The sequence below is a fragment of the Amblyomma mixtum genome, chromosome 5 (genome assembly GCF_055824585.1).
Source record: "Amblyomma mixtum isolate Tamu chromosome 5, ASM5582458v1, whole genome shotgun sequence".
Taxonomy (NCBI): domain Eukaryota; kingdom Metazoa; phylum Arthropoda; class Arachnida; order Ixodida; family Ixodidae; genus Amblyomma; species Amblyomma mixtum.
Window position 1 is genome coordinate 54,270,076 of NC_143016.1, and position 19,443 is coordinate 54,289,518.

The window sequence follows — 19,443 nt, forward strand, 5'->3', positions numbered from 1 at the left end:
GAAGAAGCTCACTGAGAGCAAGAGAGGTAGAGGGAAAGAAAGAGAAGTGCAGGCAGCTTAACCAGAACGGTGTCCAGGTTTGGCTAACCTGCTTTGCTGGTATGGGAAAAGGGGATGCGAAAGGAATAGATTAATGAGAGGGATGGGGTGAGGAGCAAGGACATCAGGTAAGGGCATGCGAGCTGCGAAGTCAAAATCTGTCACACAAACACGACGCCCCCAAGAATTGGAATAGTGTTCTGTATGCCATGAGGGCTATCACTGTGGCCACAGAGCACGAGAACTCTCCGTCAGAGGTCTAGGATTGAAGCGGTCTGTAGTGCATAGCACGGAGTTTGTCTTTTGGCGCCAAACACAAGGAACTCATATTAGAGGTGCTCTACCGTCTGTTCAGAGCCCCGTGTGTCACAAGCAGGGTTGCCTCCCGTCGTGGCGTCAGAAGGCGGTTTGAAGAGTCGCATTTTTGTCCAAACCAGGGTTCTTCGCGGCACTTCCTTTACTCCCGTAGTTTTATCCTTTCTTTCTTTTCTTTTTTCTTTCTTTCTTTTCTGTGGGCGTGAAGATTTGACCTGCCTAAAAACCGCGAACGATAATCACCGCTTCGCCCCTTACTCCGACACAAGTGAGTGCTGCCCACACCGGTAATGACAACGTTTCCTCGTCGTTGACTGAACCCGCCCAGCGACTCAGGAAATAGGCGGAGTCGGCGGTTTCTCTCCACCGGGGCAGAAACCTTCCCCGGAGATTTTGTAACTTTTTTCTTATTTTTGCGCTGGTGTTCGGAAGCGAACGGAGTTCGACGGGACAAATGTTTTTCATTTGTTTTTCAAATGCTGTCTCTTCGGTGCATTTGTTTCCAAAGGTTTTCTTATCGGCTTAAAATGAGGCGCGAACCGTTTTTCGAAAGCAAACCCTGAGCGCAGATGCGAAATATGCTCACTTCGAAGGCCTATTTGTATCCTAACAGCGCGTGGCAGTAAATACACAATTTTGACAACATCGGAAGAAATAAAGTAAGCTTTCTAAGCACACCCCAGTTTTTTCGCTTCATACGAGCGCCCATTTGTAATAGCACGTTTCCTCAATCCTGACAAAAGCAGGCAGAGAAGGAAAATTAATGCTATAAACCGATCGTGTTGTATTAATGCATCGACCGTGTTGACGTCAGTGTGAGTGATTTATTAGGACCTCCCCCTAACACTTACGTCAAAATAAAAACTACGAGTCCAATTAAAGAATAGATAACGTTTATGCACGACAAGCAAGTAAACTTGCTATGACGCCACACTCTCATCGGTCTGATTTTCCCAAGCGTTAGGCGTGCAATGAAAGCCATGATTCTTAACGCCGACCTGGGGATAGTGCAATGAGGAAGTCATTTTACTATTGCATTTCACTTATTAACGGCAGGTTGGCCCTCCGACCAATGATCCGTCCCCTTGCGGTTTGTTTGGCTTAGGTTACAATCAGAATTTATTGTACACTCGTTAGGAGGCTTCAGCGAAGGTGTCGGACGTTCCGTCTTGGCGCGAGCAAAATAATTCCGAGCGGAATCTAGAGCCAAGTGTGGAAGAGGTCTTCAAAACACACTGGAAAGAAGATAGGAGAGGTGGGTGGAAGGGCAACATATAACCGTTCTTGCCTCTCACCCCGTCATTTTCCATTCTCCTTCTGCCTTTCCAGCCTCCTTTAATGTCACGGAGGTCAAGAATTGGCGGTTTAGAAGCCACGCGCACTTCGAGAGCGCTCGTTAACGTGAGCAGCGCAGTCCGGGGTACTTTTCTTCGGTTACCTTGTTTGTATACGTGGAGACCGGCAGTGGCGCCACTTGGCCCCTTCGTCCGCCCGTCGCCGCCGCAGTTTGTGCCTGCCTCGTGCGTAAAATAGCGCACGCATGGAGCCCCCAGCCGCCGCCGCCGCGGCAGCAGCAGCCGGAACAAGCGTGGGTGGGTATTCGCATTCCGTCGTTCATTATCCTCGCCGGTAGCGGTGATGACGGTGATGGGGCCGCTTTGGGCCCGGCCTCCTCGTGAGAGGAACCATAGCGTTCCCTCCACCGAGCGCCGCTTCCAGTGCACTCGCGTCGGTAATGGCATTGCAGGGGCAATCCACTCGGCCGCGCAATGAAAGAGTCTCCGTGCGTGCTTTCTTCTTTCTTTCTACTTCGTTCATTTTGTTTTGTTTCTTTAGAACAGGCCCGGTCGGCGCCGAAGGTCAGGAATGCTGAAGACACGCCGTCCTCCGGCAGCGTCCGCAGTAGTTGACCTCACTCTCCCATTTAGTTCGGCTTATACCCCTCCCGACGCAATCTCTGCGGCGTCCGCTCGGTCCTTTCTGGCGCTCCTTCGTCGTCATGAAATGTTCGTATCGTTACGAATACCAACTGCCCATATTGTTACCCAAAGAGCATAGTCTCAATGAGAGAGTCTGTGCAGGGAACAATATGGACCGGGAACGCTGGCAACGAGGTCGCGAGGAGGTAAGCAAAATGGAAGCAGGAGAAGTGCAGGCCTCCCCTCACGAGGCAGGGGACGAGTGGGGAGGAGCGCAATCGGAAAGGGACGCTTTCGGGTAATTGTATAGGTGGCCCTTCTTCGGTGCTTACCTCGAAGCCGTCTGGGCTGCGCGCGACGCTGTGGGCAAATAGGTGCCCGCTCAAGCGAGCTTCCTGCAATTGCGCTGGCGAGGGAGGATCGGTCCGAGATGATGCGGTTAGCCGGTGCACCTGCATGCGCGTGCCAGACGGCCGTCGCCGAGATGTCGCGACCGCGGCCGCCCGCGCGCTCGCTTGCGCTCGGAACTTACCGTATTTCTCCGGGGAGGTTCGACGTCTGGACAGGCACGTCAGTTGGGAGAGGACCGAGCGCGCGTCCGACTGTAGTTTTCTGGCATCGTTCCTCTTTTCTTCAAATATCAATACTGTGCCAAGCTTTAATGCTGTCAATCCTAAAGCTCTCTTTTTTCTTGGTCCCCGTTGTCGACTTTAATCACGTGATTTATTGGGCTCTGCCGCTGTGCAGTATCCTGACAGCTGCCGCTTGTATACCGGGTATTGGCTACTGCGTACAGGCCAGCCAACTTCAGTTCAGATATGTGAGGACACGCTGCTTCAGTTGCCTTGCACCACAGGCCTCATAGCTCTCACCCTGTACATTCTGCACGCCTTAGGAAACGCTTTTTTGTTGAAACAAGAAAAGCACAATTAATCTGAACACTTATATAAATGTGGCCGTCCGTACCAGTTGCTTCAATCGGAGTGATCTTCGTGTTACCTCGGTGTGCCCTGCAGTCCTTAGCATTATTCTTCTCTTTAGTTCTTCGAGGAAGAAAAATAATTATGTAAGCTTTGTCTAGGCAGTTAAATGCGTATATTCACGTGTAAACCGTTGCGTGAGGTTCGTCACAGTCTTCAGTGCGTAAGAACTCCCTTTATTCAGGAATTCTGCGGGAGCCATGGACTTTGCTGCCTGCTGAGCGGAGCATTTGTAAAACGTTTTGTCGCGATAAAATGGAGAGGCATAGGGTGAACCATTACACATGCCTCCGCCTTCGCGCTGAAGACCTCACCAGTATGGCTATGCACTGATTTTCAGGCTCGGACACACTATCGAGTATAAAACAAGTCAAGAAGCTGATGCAGTCGCAACGCCAGTCGCGAATTAGAACAATCGGGTAGATTCCATCCTTCCGTTTACATCTGTAAGCCCTTGCTTCCGCTTTCCTCGACAGCCTCGCGCCAAGGTTTTGTTCTAAATGAAGTGAAGCCAAGTACCTTGCAGGAAGTTGTGTTAGCTGTCATAATGCCAAATATTATGAGGTGCAGATATCGTCAAGTTCGCCGCATCTTAGCTTGGGGTCTTCTGCCTATTGATTGATTGATTGGTTGGTTGGTTGATTGATTGATTGACGCTCAACTTGTGCCATTTCTTCATATCGCTGCATACTTGGCCACCCTAACCGCCCTCTTTGCAGATACATCGAGGCGTACAACACTCGTGATACGTTCTTTGGCAGGCCGCACACTGAAGCCCCCCTCACCCAATATCTACCTCAAAACCCAGGTGTAAGACATCATGTTTCGTTGGCTAACGGCCTCACCGCAGCTTCTTCGCACACAGCGGGATACTGCTGGGGTCATATCCATATTTGGTAATGATTATTTTGCATTCTTGCCATTGATCAGGCCCATCTTCAATATCGGAGTCAGCGAATGACATTACTTGTGTAGCTTTCAGTCGTGACGATTATTCGCATTTAGCAATGTTAAAAGGGGAAAAGATAGTTGGTTACCTAGTTAGTTAGCTAGCTAGCTAGGTAGAGTTAGTTAGTTAATTAATTAATTAGTTAGTTAGTTAGTTGGTTGGTTGGTTGGTTGGTCGGTCGGTCGGTCGGTCGATCGGTCGGTCGGTCGGTCGGTCGGTCGGTCGGTCGGTCGGTCGGTCGGTCGGTCGGTCGGTCGGTCGGTCGGTCGGTCGGTCGGTCGGTCGGTCGGTCGGTCGGTCGGTCGGTCGGTCGGTCGGTCGGTCGGTCGGTCGGTCGGTCGGTCGGTCGGTCGGTCGGTCGGTCGGTCGGTCGGTCGGTCAGTCAGTCAGTCAGTCATACTGGGTTTTATGGTAGATAACCTGCTAGGCTATCATGCGCCGAAGCAGGAAAAGAGTACAAAATACGGCCCGCGACCCCTGAGCACCAGATTTGTCGTTAGATTAATAGTATTTTCTCTCTCTACGGCTTCCTCCAGCAGCTTTTCAGAATTTCTGGTGTTTATAGATGGTGTTTTTGTCGTTTTTTTTTAAGTCTCCATGGAAACAACTGATCATAGCAGTACCGCTTCAACGTTGGCACTATTACCCCGAAAATTGCCCTGCCTCTGAGCCTGCTGTTGCTGAAGAAGTTAATGTTCTGAAAATCTTGTTACACGCGTCCGGCAAAATGGAAGTTTCCACTTCCGTCGCTTTTGGGCATTCCGTTTAAAGAGTCGCAGTTAAGTAGGCCTTATAGCGAATTTCTCTCACGTGCAAGTGACGCTTCCGGCATTCACTGCTGGCGTTCACCGCCGGTCCGACAAATACAGCTTTTCTTCTGCGCTTCTGTTTGTGTCTTTCCTTTTGATTGCTCTGCATTGCAATCTCGTTCTGGGAAACGTTAGCTCAGAAGCGCCACACAAGAGCCTTACAAACCCCCGGGAGACAGTTTATACCTAGGTATATTTTTTTTTGGTTAAGTGTGTCATATACAGCAAAATTAGAGCCGAAAACGTTTTATGTTTTACGCGCCGAGGCACTTTATTTCGTCATTTTTCTATCCTTGCTATTTCTTTTTAATTGGAAGGAAGGGTTGGATGCGCAGAGGTGGGGCAGAGCATCGAACCTCAGAACTGTTTTGTAAGAGTTTTAGTATCTAAGCACTAATCCGATCTGTACCAACCCTGTGCAAAATCGTCCGTTGTCTGTTCGCATTGTCTGTTCGCATAGCGCGAGTGCTCCATCTCACGGCACTGCCCATTCATCGTCGCCTTCTACACAGGAAATATCCGTGCTCACGCACTGATTCGAGTTTAGAGCACATTCTCTATAGTTTATTTTTAATAATTAATAAATCTTTTAGTTTACGCAACGATTCCGGCGGTTAGAGGCTCTACTCACACACGTTGTGTACCATGAGGACTGGAATATTGTGCTCCAAAAGCTCGTCAAAGTCTAGGCCAACAAACTGTGCGCTTGTGGAGATCGCGGAACATCGGCCCATTCATCGTCGTCTTCTGCATAGCAAATATCCGTGCTCACGCACTGATTCGAGTTTAGAGCACATTCTCTATAGTTTATTTTTAATAATTAATAAACCTTTTAGTTTACGCAACGATTCCGGCGGTTAGAGGCTCGACTCACACACGTTGTGTACCATGAGGACTGGAATATTGTGCTCCAAAAGCTCGTCGAAGTCTAGGCCAACAAACTGTGCGCTTGTGTAGATCGCGGAACCTCTGTCGTAAATAGTGTAGTCGAAGAGATGTGTAAGCTGCGGTGCTCCAGGAAATCGACTCGCCTGTGCCACTTGGGCCGCGCAATGCATTCGAAAGCGGCAATAAATGTTCGCGGTCTTGGACTAATAGTTCACAGTTCTGAACTAATAGTCTGGGGCAGCACAGTTCACGTTTGTGCACTCTAAGCGATTTTGCAGCCCTCCAGGACTAACGATGACCGTTAGTCCCCGGAGACGAGGTTTTGTCAGCGAAAAGACTAACTGAGGGACGAGACCCTGTGCAGATTTTGAGGAATAAATGTTTAGCCCTCGGTATGTCAAAGAGAGGAGCGGAGGAACAAGCGAAATCATTTTTAGATGCCGCTCTCTTGCACCCCTCCGTTCCGATGCAAGTCGCCAACCCTGATGGCATGTTTGCTGTTTATGAAATTTTGTCCTTTTGTAATCGAAGTCCATGAGAATGAGCAACAAGTGAAAACAAAAATACTGAGATATATTTGTTCATGAACCAGAGCACTGTCGCTATCAGTGCGAAGGCCAGTAGCGCTATACTTCCAGGAAAGCTTAGTGCCACCGGTGAAACCGGCAGCTCAGAATGCGGCGATATGTACAGAACGCTTTTCGAAACGTGCACTTTGGTGAGTTGTGTGGTGCGCGTTAATAGACAGTTTTAGCGTACCTGGACAGCCGCACGGCAAATACGGTAACGCGTTGCCGTTGCTGCTGTTGCCAGGCTTGCCTAGCCACATTTGCCGTACGGTAACAGTTACCGTACGTAGCTACAGTGTTTATCGTACGGGGCTAAAACTGCTAAAACTCTCTAATGACACACGCAATTCCATTTCCTTGCTGTAAGTATGTGGGATTCGAACCCGCAGCGGCGCGATCAGATCAGCTTCACTTGCCACTGCACAAGAGCATGTAAGTAGTTTTCTTTTTGGGTGTGTATATACACACACATATATACAGGGCGTCTCAGCTAAAAGTAACCAAGCTTTTAAAAAAGACGGAGTGTCCTAGCCCCGTGAGACCAACTGAGGGTTGTTGCCAGTCGCGTGTACTAGTCTGCGGTATTTTTTTTATTGTGCAAACGTAATTAATTAGCAGAGACTAATTAGCTAACTTTTTAATTATTGCCTTTAGGAAGAAAGTGTCAATGCAGGAATTGTAGATCCCATAGAAAAATAACCGGTTGCGGTGTTTCCAACCAAGTACCACTGATACAGCTTCTTTTCTTTGCCTTAAAAGAAAGCCCGCGAAATACAAAAAAAAAAAACCACGTGATAAGGAAGCAGTTTCAGCGCTCCCAAACGACCGGTCAAGCAACGACATCTGCTTATGTTTGCAACGCTGCCCCGAACAGGGTTCGGCGTTTTGAGGTGGCGAGATATGCGTCATGAAAAGTAAGCGGGCCCTGCTTTTCAAGGAAGTGAAGCGCGGCTCGCATGGAGCGCTTTTTCACGCGAAACCTCGCCTCGAGTGATAGGCATGTGGCCATGCCGCCGAACTTGCACCGTCACGCGCTCAAGGAGCGGTCGCCCTAGCGTCCATGCGAGAGTTGCTGGCGTATATCTCGCAACCATCGCAAAACGCCGAACCCCGTTCGGGACAGCGTTGCAAAGATAAGCGAATGTCGTTGTTTGATCGGTCGTCTGGGAGCGCTGAAACTGCTTCCCTATCACGTGGTTCTTTTTGTATTTCGCGGGCTTTCTTTTAAAGGGCCACTGCCCAGGGTCCGGGCATTTTTGAAAAACAAGCCCACTGCATAGATGAGGCATCGAAGATAACCTCTGCAAAATACTAGAGCCATGCGCGCCCCGAAAAGCTGCGAAAATTCAAATCAAAGCCCGTTCGTTCTTTCCTTCCTTCAAAAACGGGCCCGGCCCACTACTCTGCACCCCGCTGACGTCAAGGGGGGCTACTTTCGCTAAAGGCACTCCATTGGTGCATCGTTCCGACTGACGGGAGAAGGTTGGGCGTAGCCTTGGCGTCGCGTCGTCTGCACAAGGCTTTCCGCAGCGCCTTCTGTTCTGGCTCATGCCTACAAACCCGCATGAAGGAACAAAAAAAAAAACTGCGGAGGGAGCGTGCGGCGACAGCCTTGAACCCTAGCCATAAAAAGTAAAAAAATAGTAAAACTGAGGGAGTTGGTTCGCCCCCCCCCCCTCCCCCCCCCCCGCCGTGATCACGTCACGAGACGCTCTGCGTGCGCGCTCCCTTCTCAATTTCTTTTCTTCTATGCGAGCCCCCCAAAACAAGGTTTTAATTAGTAGTGCAGCAGAGCCTTTCCCTCGCTCGCCCACTTGACCGCTCCGCACACACACCGCTTATCTTTCGTGTATCTTGCGTACGCCTTGACTCCAATGAATGACATATGCTTTGGAGCGGAGAAAAGACACAAACACACAGAACACAAACACGCATGGAGAAAAGCAAACGGGCGGTTGCCGGGTCCGCGCTTCGCCGTGTGTTTCGAACACAACCGACTTCCGCCCCTCCGCTCGTGAAACGGTGGGGAGGCCTAAAAGAAAATGAAAAGGTGGCTCGTTAACTGCGAATGACAAACAGATGTATGAAAGGATGCGCTCGCTAACAAGTCTAGGTGGTCGAGCCGATCGCGCCTCTCGATCGTTCAGTGTGCGGAGAAAATGCAAAAACCAAGAAAAGAATTCTATTGAAGGCGGGGCCATGACGTCGCCCTGTGACGCACTCCACAGACACCACGCCTCCGGCTTACACCGGAGAAGGAAGGGGTGATTTTGCCTTGCCGAGCCTACTCGACGAGGAGCGGGAGAGAAGAATTTCGAGGAGGGAATGGAAGGAGAGGAGGCTCGCTCAAAGAGAGGTAGAGAGTGTCTTTTGCGCTGGGGTGGGCACGGGCCCTTTAAGGCAAATAAAAGAAGCTGTATCAGTGGTGCTTGGTTGGAAACACCGCAACCGGTTATTTCTCTATGGGATCTACAATTCCTGCATTGACACTTTCTTCCTAAAGGCAATAATTAAAAAGTTAGCTAATCAGTCTCTGCTAATTAATTACGTTTGCACAATAAAAAAATACCGCAGACTAGGACACGTGACTGGCAACAACCCTCAGTTGGTTTCACAGGGCTAGGACACTTCGTCTTTTTTAAAAGCTTTGTTACTTTTAGCTGGGACACCCTGTATATATGTATATATATCCTTTCTGTACGCAGTGGTTACGGCGCTCGGCTGCTGGCCCGAAAGACGCGGGTTCGATCCCGTCCGCGGCGGCTGAATTTCTATGGAGGCGAAATTCTAGAGGCCCGTGTAGTGTGCGATGTCAGTGCACGTTAAAGAACCCCAGGTGGTCGAAATTTCCGGAGCCCTTCACCACGGCGTCTCTCATAGCCTCAGTCGCTTTGGGACGTTAAACCCCAATAAACCAAACCAAACCAACCTTTCTGTACTGAACCATGTAGACTAAATACTATGCTATCGCCGCAGCCGATCACTTCTCGTGTTAAACTGAAACACACTCTTGCGCTGTGCATTGCGCATCGTCATCTTCATCAGCTAATACTACTGGAATTAAGGAGATGATCATGCGCCGACGCCAACGACGGCGAAGCTCTTGAGGTGGCCGGCTGAAGCTCGCGCTGGAGAGCTGCTCCTTGTGACCCTTCATCTCACTCTTATAATTCGTCGATTACTTGTACAAGAGTCCTCGTTACTGGCGCTTCCCACGTCCCAATAAACCATCCTTTACTATTATCGAACGAATATCCTCACGAGACGTGCCGACGACCCAGCAAAGAAAAACCACGAGCCAATAGCCAGGCTAAACATACACTTTCGCACGTCTACTCGGTTTAACTACTTTAAAACCCTACCACATTTTTTTTTTCCAGTGAAGAACGCCGTTAAGCGCGTCGTCTATGTTCTAAGGCCTATCAAAGCCTGCTGCCGAAGAGTAAGACAATGAAGCAGCCACACATTACACGAATAATAGCAATGCTTTGGATAAATGCGGCTGGGCTGCACATATCTCTTCCATAATTCATATATAACGTATGTATTCGAAAAACGGAATCGGCTGTAGCGGGAGTCACTGTAATTAATGTCACGTTTAAAATAGAGAAAAGGCCGCCGCGGTGGCTCAGTGGTTATGGTGCTCGGCTGCTGACCCGAAAGATGCGGGTTCGATCCCGGCCGCGGCGGTTGAATTTCTTTGGAGGAGAAATCCTAGAGGCCCGTGTACTGTGCGATGTCAGTGCACGTTAAAGAACCCCAGGTGGTCGAAATTTCCGGAGCCCTCCACTACGGCGTCTCTCATAGCCTTAGTCGCTTTGGGACGTTAAACCCCATAATCCAACCAACCAAAATAGAGAAAAAAAAAAGTAGCTGTGGTTTGCTGGACAGCGCACCCGTCTGCAACCAAGGTGACGAAGGTTCGATTCGCGCCGCGGGCTCGGAGATCGTTTATTCTTAAAGCAATCACTCTCTTTGGGTGACCAGTTTCTCCTCTATGGTGCTCGCTAAGAGATGATTTGTTGCCGACTAAAGTTAAATCCCTCTACATTTAGTCTCCAGAATACTAATGGTTCTGGCAATGCAATTCACCACCGAAAGTATCAACTTTTCGCCCGAAAGGACGCAAAATCGCTCAGAGTGTAGTCTAGACAGTCACCACAAACTTGTATAGCTAATTTAGTCGATTAAAAGATGCATTTATTCACCAAACAGACCAAATCATGCTTTCTCTGATTTGAATATGCTGCTGTAACAGGGTTGCCAGATTGGGCTATTAATAGCCAAATTGGGCTACTTTTTGTCCGAGTTGGCGTCAGAAATTTCGTTTTGGCTATGTGGCTACTTTTGGGCGACATCTTTTTCATGCGTGAAAAAAAAAAGTTAAAGTAGTTATAATGTGCTCTGTTACAATTATACAGTGACAGAAATAAAAGGCATGCTGGAATCAAAATGCAGGCTATAGACCTTTGCAGTAAGGGCGCCCTGGGCGCTCCCATACTGTTCACTGGGCTGTCGTGAGCACCACGCACAAGCACGGTGGAGGCTGCGTCGGAACCGGTTTCCGACAGTCGAGAGAGAAGGCGTTTCGACGACTCGCTTTCCCGATGCAAAGGTCTATAGCAGGTTAAAGAAATTGAGCGCGTCTGCTACAAAATGACAATTTCTAAACGCTGTGTTCGTGAAAACTTGTGTGTTTCAGGCGGTCAAGGATCATGGCATTTCGATATCTTATATAAAGAGTGGACACTACGTGAAAGTTGCCCCCCGGAACCCGCGCGCGCGTGCCACCGAACATAGACTGTTCCCGTCTGCACATGTGAGCGTTCTCCCATTGACGGTGCACCACGGGTGACCATGGTACCAGAATGGAAGGAAAACACTAAGAGAACTTAGGTCTCCCTACGTGGTGCGAACGCGTAAGCATTAAATGCTACTGTTTCGCTTCTGTTGCCTGGTTTCGTGATCCTCACATGTTAACCGTTAACCGTAGACGTGGTCTATAGTGGTTTGGGCGTCCGCTTCGGCTGCGGTAGGTGGCTGGTTGGAAAACCACCGCCAGGCATGCTCTTTTCTTGTATTGTTTATTCTGGTTCTGTGGACACATTCTGCTAAAGATACGCATGAGGCAAGTAATGCTTACGCATTAATAAGGTCTTTTTCTGTTTCTTCTTATTCTCGTGGTGGACACAGCAAGCACGCCACTCGCAAGAGCCTACGCTTTTTCTGCAGCCTCAAGCGGCACACGTGCAGCCCTCGAGATTCATCGCGAGCGACGCGAGAGCGCCGTGTCCGTTGCGTAATCTGCATGCACTCATGCGGAGCCATGGAGCCATCCTTCGGCGCGGCGCGGAACCCACTGTAACTAACGAAGGCGGCGGAAGTTAGTGGCATGACATGGCATTAGATCCGTCGCTACGAGAACTTTCAGAATGAGCAAGTGGGCGAAGTACAGCCCCCGTCAAAAGTATAAAGCCCAAGGGGTTTGCTTCGAAGCTGTTTAGCGTGGCTCCCTGGCGCACCAAACAGTCCAAACTTTAGGAGGATTGAGGACTCAATGCCTTTTCTCTTTCGAGAGATCACGGTTGCTGAGGGTGCATAACGAGCCATGCATGCTGCAGGCCTCACAATTAATCAAACCACTTGGGCTGTATACTTTTGACGGGGGGTGTATACATCCAGAACTACAAAAAGAAATGGAAAAAGGAGCCGGAATTCAAGGGTAATATGATTATCTCATTATTGTGAACGTGCTGTTAGACTGAAGATAAAATCGACAAAGACTATCATCTAATGGTATATATTCTTTATTTATTCTGAGCTTATGCATATCGTAGAATGTAGCTTCAAGAAGTTGCATGCTAGATGCTTTGAGGTGATGCTCTCGGTGAGAACCTTTCTCTTAAAGCATAAAATTGAAATTTGAGGCTGCGAAAGTATACAGTAAGATATTTTCACTGTCGATGTGTCTAATCTGCGCACGAACATTTAAAAGGTGAAGTATTCCTAAACTAGAGTTGCGATTGCGTTATATAGCGCCGCCGTTCTTTCCCGCGTGCAGACTGGCTGTCGTCGCCCGCCTCAGGTGATATGGCCTACTGCCGCGCCTGCAAAGTGGAACTGCGGCCCCATCTTTAACCTGGTTAGCGCACCTGGTTAGCCGCACTGGTTAGCGCGCATGACGGGTGCGAAACGTAACAACGGAAAGAACACGCCGTGCGCACCCCCTCAGACATCATGTGCGGGAAAGAAATCTAATATGTAAATATTCCTGCCGAAAATTAATTCAATATGCTTAAGAAATGTCGTCACAAAAAAAAAATATTTTTGGCTACTTTTGGGCTACGCAAAAATTTCGCTTTTGGCTACGTTTTGGCTACTGCGGATGCCAATTTGGCTACCTGAGGTCGGAGCCATCTGGCAACCCTGTGCTGTAATTGTGATGTTCGTGACCTTCTTCAGCCCTCAGCCAAAGTCTCAAAGTTTGCTTTCTGAGCGCGTTACAAATGAAATCCAGCATTGCAGGCAGCAACTTAAGAGTAAATGGAAAGCAGACAAATTGCATTTGGCACGCTTTCCAACTCTTGCCTGTAGCAGCGGACACACGATTGCGCCTGGAGGTGATTTCGCATTTCCGGGTACTGAACGCCTCGTCATCGCGCCGAGGAAAGGAAGCTAATGACCATACGTAAGCAGCCTTCCGCAGCAGCGTCGGTTATAATACTTGCTAATGGTTCTGGCTTTGAGCCAGGAAATATGGCTGGCTGGCCGTCTGTTTAGCCCTCCGTAATGGCTTAAGTGCGAGAAAGATAGTGGCAAGTTTTCTGGGTGTAACTTGCACCAAACACTATACGCTATATATACTTATTACACAAATCAATGATCACCTCGTTAAAAGTGAGCAGCTACGCATGAGACAACCTTGGTGCTGTTCTAAGGCTCGTGCGTGAGTGGACAAACCTTGGCGCAAAATAAAGCTCTATAAAACCCCACAATCTTGGCGAGTGTCGTTGTTCAAAGTGGGCGGGCAGCCGACGTACTTATTTTGCTCCTGTCGTCACGTGCCCCACACGTTATTAATGGCTAGTGTTTAATATTAACTTGGGGCCCGCTAATACGCCGTGTACTGCCTTGGTTTATCCTCGGAGAGTCCCGAAGTTTGACGTGTAGGTTTATGCTTACGCGATTTAGTGTATACGCACAATTGTACGTTATCTCGAACAGTAGTCGTGTGAACGTACGTTATCTCGAACAGCAGTCTACGGAACACGAGGTGAGCAGAAAAGAGAAGAGAAATGGTCGGAGGCATTTTAAGAAATATAGATACTTTTGTTTTATTTTCCCAACAAACCGAAAACGCGGAATGTACACAACCGTCATAAAGTCAGCGCTGAAAATACTCTTCGATGAAAAGTTTCTCTCGGACAAAAATAAAAAGAAGTGCACTTGTATGAACATGCATGAACGCTTCTGTACACGCTTCAATGGGCTCATGCAGAGCTAGTCACCGTATATTAATACTTCACTGGCCTGCTCACTGATCAAGCCAGCTCGCTTCGCAAGAAACAGGCTGTTAATAAATAGCTTGCGGCGCGTGCATTGTCAATGGACAAAACCAAACTGAAAAAAAAAAAAAATTCACTGGGGCTCTATTATGTGGTGGCATTGCGATAGCATTAGCAGCTGATGATGCCTTTACCGGAACTAACGACACTTCCGGTCTGGTTAGGTCACATCCCTCCAGCCAATGGGAATGCTCCGGTCTTGTGACGTCACTTCCTTAAGGCCAATTGGCGAATTGTATGACAGACGACGCATTTGGGCCTCATCGGGCTTATTATGCTATCGCGTTAACAAGTGCCACAAGGAGAGGTCAGCTTGATTATCTCCGTTTGTGTTAAAAACCTAAATGATAATCACTGGCATAAAGTAAATTTACTGTAGGGTACGGGCAAAACAGAGTAATGGACAGGAGATTGTACACAAATGAGAAACAGTGATGCAGGGATAGGCACGGCGCCTCAGTTTGGTCACCGGCGAGGACGCGCATGGGAGAGTGACCGTTTCAAGAACGGCATTGCTGTAAACCTTCGCAGGTCCATCGCATGCACTTTTTTCAAGTTTGCCGCATGCTCTTAACACGAATACGCCTATATGGCAGTAAAAAGAGAGTAAACACACTCCCTTTTCGCTCTTTTCTCTTTAGTGTGTACGGAATGAAAGTCTGGTTAGCATACTTTAATATTAGTAAAGCCACCGTCAACCTGTAATTTTATTCTTTGCAGTAGCTCGTCCAGGTTACCGTTAACGGCGAAATTTACAACATGTTTATTCGAATACTACTCTACGTTTGTCGAGCGTTTTTTCATGATCATTGCTAAAAATTAAATGTCGGCCGATAATGGGACAGGAGAGGGAAATAATTTGTAAAAAGTGGGACAAATGCACCAGGTATGAGCAAACACATGCCCTGCACCCTCTCGAATCATGTAATCGAGTGAAAAAACAACTTTGAAAGCATCATCCGCATAACCTTTGAAAAATGCTTTATTACTGCTTTTGCAGCACGGAAGTTTATATGTTATGGAATATGATGGATCCAAGGGGTGTAAAGGGCAGCAGTTAAGTTACTGCTGTAGATTTTCGGATGCTTGAGTGCTTACAACAGAGTAGAATTGGTTTCACCAGCATAATAATTAAAGCGAACGCTTCTTGTGCATGCGATTTATTGCCTAGTTACGACAGCGTCAGTTGGCAGCGGGGTCCCACAGTTACTGGCAATAGCCCTACTCTTTTCGAATAAATGTCAGTGTCATGTTCCCTGTCCTGTCAACAAGCCAGGGACACAGCAACTTCGTCTGGCTGTAGCATAAAAAAGCGTATGGAGGTCGCTCATACGTCTGCACACGTTCACTGTGAAGGTTTTAGGAGTTTGTCCTATTAAACCTTTGTAAACAGAAGTAGGATGACCACGGCAAGGTACAAAGTTTTTTGGTTTTTTTTTGAAGACGCCAACAACTTACACCACTGAATCCGGCTTTATTCCTGGTTCTTACGCAGACGTTTTTTTTTTTTAATTTACAGGAAAGCGTACCGCAACAATTTACAGTTGCGCGTGAAACCAGTACACTTTGTCAAATGTACGAACCCTAGATTCGCGAATGCCACTTCTGTAGCGCTTACTCTAAACTGCGACTTTCTTTCCTTATCTACCTTGCTAATGCTATAGATACTTTGTACAAACGACCCTGTATTCCCATTTATTTCCATTTATTTCTCAAGCGGTACCACTCACTCGACAAAACACGTTGCGTAATGGTATGCAACAAAACATGAGCTCTCAGAAATTCTAGCCTCCACTTGTATTCCTAAAGCTCCTTGCAAAAAAGAGTTTATGGATACAAAGTTAAGAATTTGCGCAGACCGCCCAAATGTGAAGCTTCACGCCGTGCGGATATGTGCGTGAGTTTCCGTTCTCCAGCCTCGTAGAGATATAAGGTGTTTTGTACCCACATGGACCACTTGTCACATCCTTGAAGCTTGCCTTAGCAGCCTGGTGCCTCCCTAAGCCACTTTTTTATTTATGAACAGTTAACCTCTCTCGAATAAACTTGACAAGCATTTTATCGAAACTGCATAGCAAGCGATGGATTATGCTCCTGTTACAGCCTCTCATTTCTTTGTTTTCTCGGGATGTAAGGCCCCTCAATAACATCCCAACCATTGCCTTCAACCTAGTGCTATTTCTCATACGCAATATTTAAGGCACATTCCCCAACCCACTGCATTTAGCATGAACAGCATACTTTTCTTTGCCTTCAACGTAGGGCTATCGCTGCCACGTAATATTTAAGGCACGTTCCCCAATCCGCTACATTTAGTATGGACCACATATTTTTCTTCCCAGGTCGGTTTTCAAAAAAAAAAAAAATGGTTGAGCCTTTTCGTATCTAGAAAGCACAGTGGGCGTTGCAGATGAACTACTGCCCATGCGGCCGTGATCCATTATTTCTGAGCTGCTTGACATTGCAGAAAGCGTGCATGTTAACCAACACGCTGGCTGTGATTTAAGCGGGAGTTCAACTCACAGTGAGTCCTCTCTATAGTTATCAGTGGAAAACAACTGACGTTAGGTTGTTTCAACAGTGTTTTCTACCGATGAATAAACGTTAACTATTACTTGGTTAGAAAAGGATGGAATGTTATATGTTCATTTCCCATGACACAAATCTGCGCGTTCAAATGACGACAAACTTCTCACGAAATGAATCCACATGTCTTAGTATAAATAGCGGCATTTGCACAAAAGAAGTCCAAAAAAATGAAACAAAAAGGGCATAATGAAATGCTATACATCACCCATCACATATAATGAGACAAACGACGACAACAAAGCAGCCACATATAGCACACATAGATCACGAATGCTGTAAGGAAAAGCAAAAAAAGGGTCCTATTGCATCCTTCTTTTTGGTTTCGCAATGAGGGAGGAGTCCTTGGTGTACACCGGTGTACAGGATACATCCGGCATGCCACAGGTGTAACGTATTGTCACCTCACTGAAAAGACAACTCGGCACGCCAAAGTCCACCTGCTATCGCAAAACGGAACTGAAGCATGCAACACAGAATAAGCGAAAAGTACGTCATTTTGGTGCGTTGGTTTGGTTTAGCAGTTCATTCTTCCATAAACCATCATATCTCAAATGCGTTCCCAAGCCTGCGAGATAGTCATTCGTTTGAAACAGTCCACACTCCATTCGATGTGGGTTGTCCTGTCATGAGCAGGTATATGGACCTGGTACACTGTGGGAGTCTCTCAAGCGTGGGTATCATTCAGGGAGAGTACAAGGACGTGTCTAGCTGGACATTTGGTGTCACGGCGGTCAGCGACAAGGCACTTGGAAAGTCACCGATTGCTACCATTGCCACAGAAAATCCACAGAACGGAAGCCCTTGATCTTGAGCGCGGAGATCCGGTGCAACCCAGCAGTGGATAGCGAGGGAAAGAATTCTTCTTCCGGAACTCTGCTCTATCCGGGCGTCTTAGCTCGTGATCTCGCCGTTGGTCTTACGCATGATTTCCAGCTGAATCTCGTGCTCCCTCGCCTTCATACGGAGCGCAGCGATGCTCGAGCTCCGACGGTCTCCTCCGCCTGTGGGCGGCGACGCGGACGGCGAAAGATTGGTGGCCGTCACACCGGGCGACACGCTGGACGAAGACCTCGCCGGACTGCTGCCGCCCAGCAGCGGTCTCTGCGCGGCCGCAGCTGCCGTCAGCGGCGGAGGAGGAGGCACAAGAGCTGCCGCCGCCGCCGCAGCGGCAGCGACCGCGGCGTTGGACGGAGGCGGAGGTGGCGGCGGGATGGCCACCGCTGGAGGCACTCTTTGGTGGAGTAAGGACGGGGGGGAAGGCGGCAGCACGGGCGCCGTGGTCGGCGGCGGCGGCGCCGTGACATCGGGAGGAGTGATGTCGGTCCGCTGCCGGTTGTGCACGGACAGCGTGGCCAGCCAGTTCTGGAACGGTGCCGGCGTCTGGTACAGCGCCGGCAGCGATGGCGGCAGGAAGGGCCCGAACGGGCTGATGGGGAAGAACGCGTGGCCGGGAGTGAGCAGCGGCATCGCCGCCGAGCCGATGTAGGGCGAGAGCCTGGCTGCGCTCAGCAGGCTGGCCTCGGGTCCTGCGGCCGAGGGCGGCTTGCGGCCGTACAGCGAGCCGAAGGCGGCCGCCGCTGCGGCGGCAGCTGCTACGGACGGCGACGGGTGCGCTCCGGCCATGGTAGGCGTGGAGGAACTCAGCGACTGCGCCGTAGAGTAAGGGTTGTAGCCCTGCGACTGGAGTGCGTTGCCCGCGGCCTTCTCTTGCTTGCGCCACTTGGCTCTCCGGTTCTGGAACCAGACCTGTGGGTGGGTAGAAAAAAGAAAGACAGGGGTCGTCAGGGCGTGTCACAACACCGAACCGTGTCATTCGCTTGTGCATGTCGGATTCCCAGCACAAATCGCACATAAAACGTGTCTGTGCGGCATGGACAGAAAAATGTACGGAGTAATCACCTGTGATGTTACCCAACGCTCACAATTACGCCGTGGTTCATTAATAACCACACCTCCATTAGCAGCCATGCAAGTCGCCATCACAGAAGAGCGCGAGATAGAAAAAAAGAAAGAACGGTTTGTTGCTGCTTTGCAACAGGCAGTGCGGTAATCGAAGGTACGCATAACTCGAGCAGTTCCAACCATGTTTCATTCAGGGCCCACACGTACAGTTTCAGTATTAGAATGCTCGCGGAACAGTTCCGCACTCTCCGCTCACCCCCCCCCCCCCCCCCCTCCCTTTTTTTTTCTTACTGACACCGGCGGGGCGTCCGGGATGGGACGAACAACGATAAATCACCGGAACGGTTCAAGTTGTGGCTGCATATATGCCGCGCAGCCTCCTCCGGCGCTCCTATACAGCGTCCACGCTCGCAATAGCGTATACGTACGAATCCATTTGCCTACGCACGCGCATCTCCGCGCACCCGCAGAGAGAACGTCCGCTGTGGCAATAGCGATGCTCGCGCCGGACGGAGACTGCTCGCGTACTTTGCGCTGGTGCCATTTCATCCGAGCGTGCGCGGGGCGGCGGCACGACCCCGCGCGGGTCCCCATTAGGCGGGCACGTCCCCGCCCACGAATTCAGGTGGGCGTAAACCGTCCGCTTCCCAGATGGCCCCCGCGCACACGCAATCAACCCTTTGGGTCGCCACTTGATTGTGTTCGCTTTCGGGACGCCGCCACCGCCATCAACAGGCGCCCAAACGAACTAAAGAAACGGATTAATACACAAACCAAAGTGGAGAAATAAGAGCGGCAGCTTCCAAAAGGCGTCGCTCGCAGTCCTTGCAGGGTTCGTTGTGATGAAGAGCGCGTTTTGTGCCGTAAACGCGAGCGTACAGATACGCGTTGTGCGTGCTCGATTCGAGTGAGGGCTGCG

General features: G+C 49.3%; 1 protein-coding gene across 1 annotated transcript in view; it reads right to left on the reverse strand.

Moving 5' to 3' along the window:
- Positions 1 to 13,805: 13,805 nt before the first annotated feature.
- LOC149342201 (uncharacterized) overlaps positions 13,806 to 19,443 on the reverse strand; it is a 130,656-nt gene continuing 125,018 nt past the window's right edge. The window contains exon 4 of the mRNA XM_089544483.1: positions 13,806 to 18,368. Within this exon, the coding sequence (XP_089400609.1) occupies positions 17,514 to 18,368 (855 nt within the window). The 3' untranslated portion in view covers positions 13,806 to 17,513. The remainder of the gene's footprint in view (positions 18,369 to 19,443) is intronic.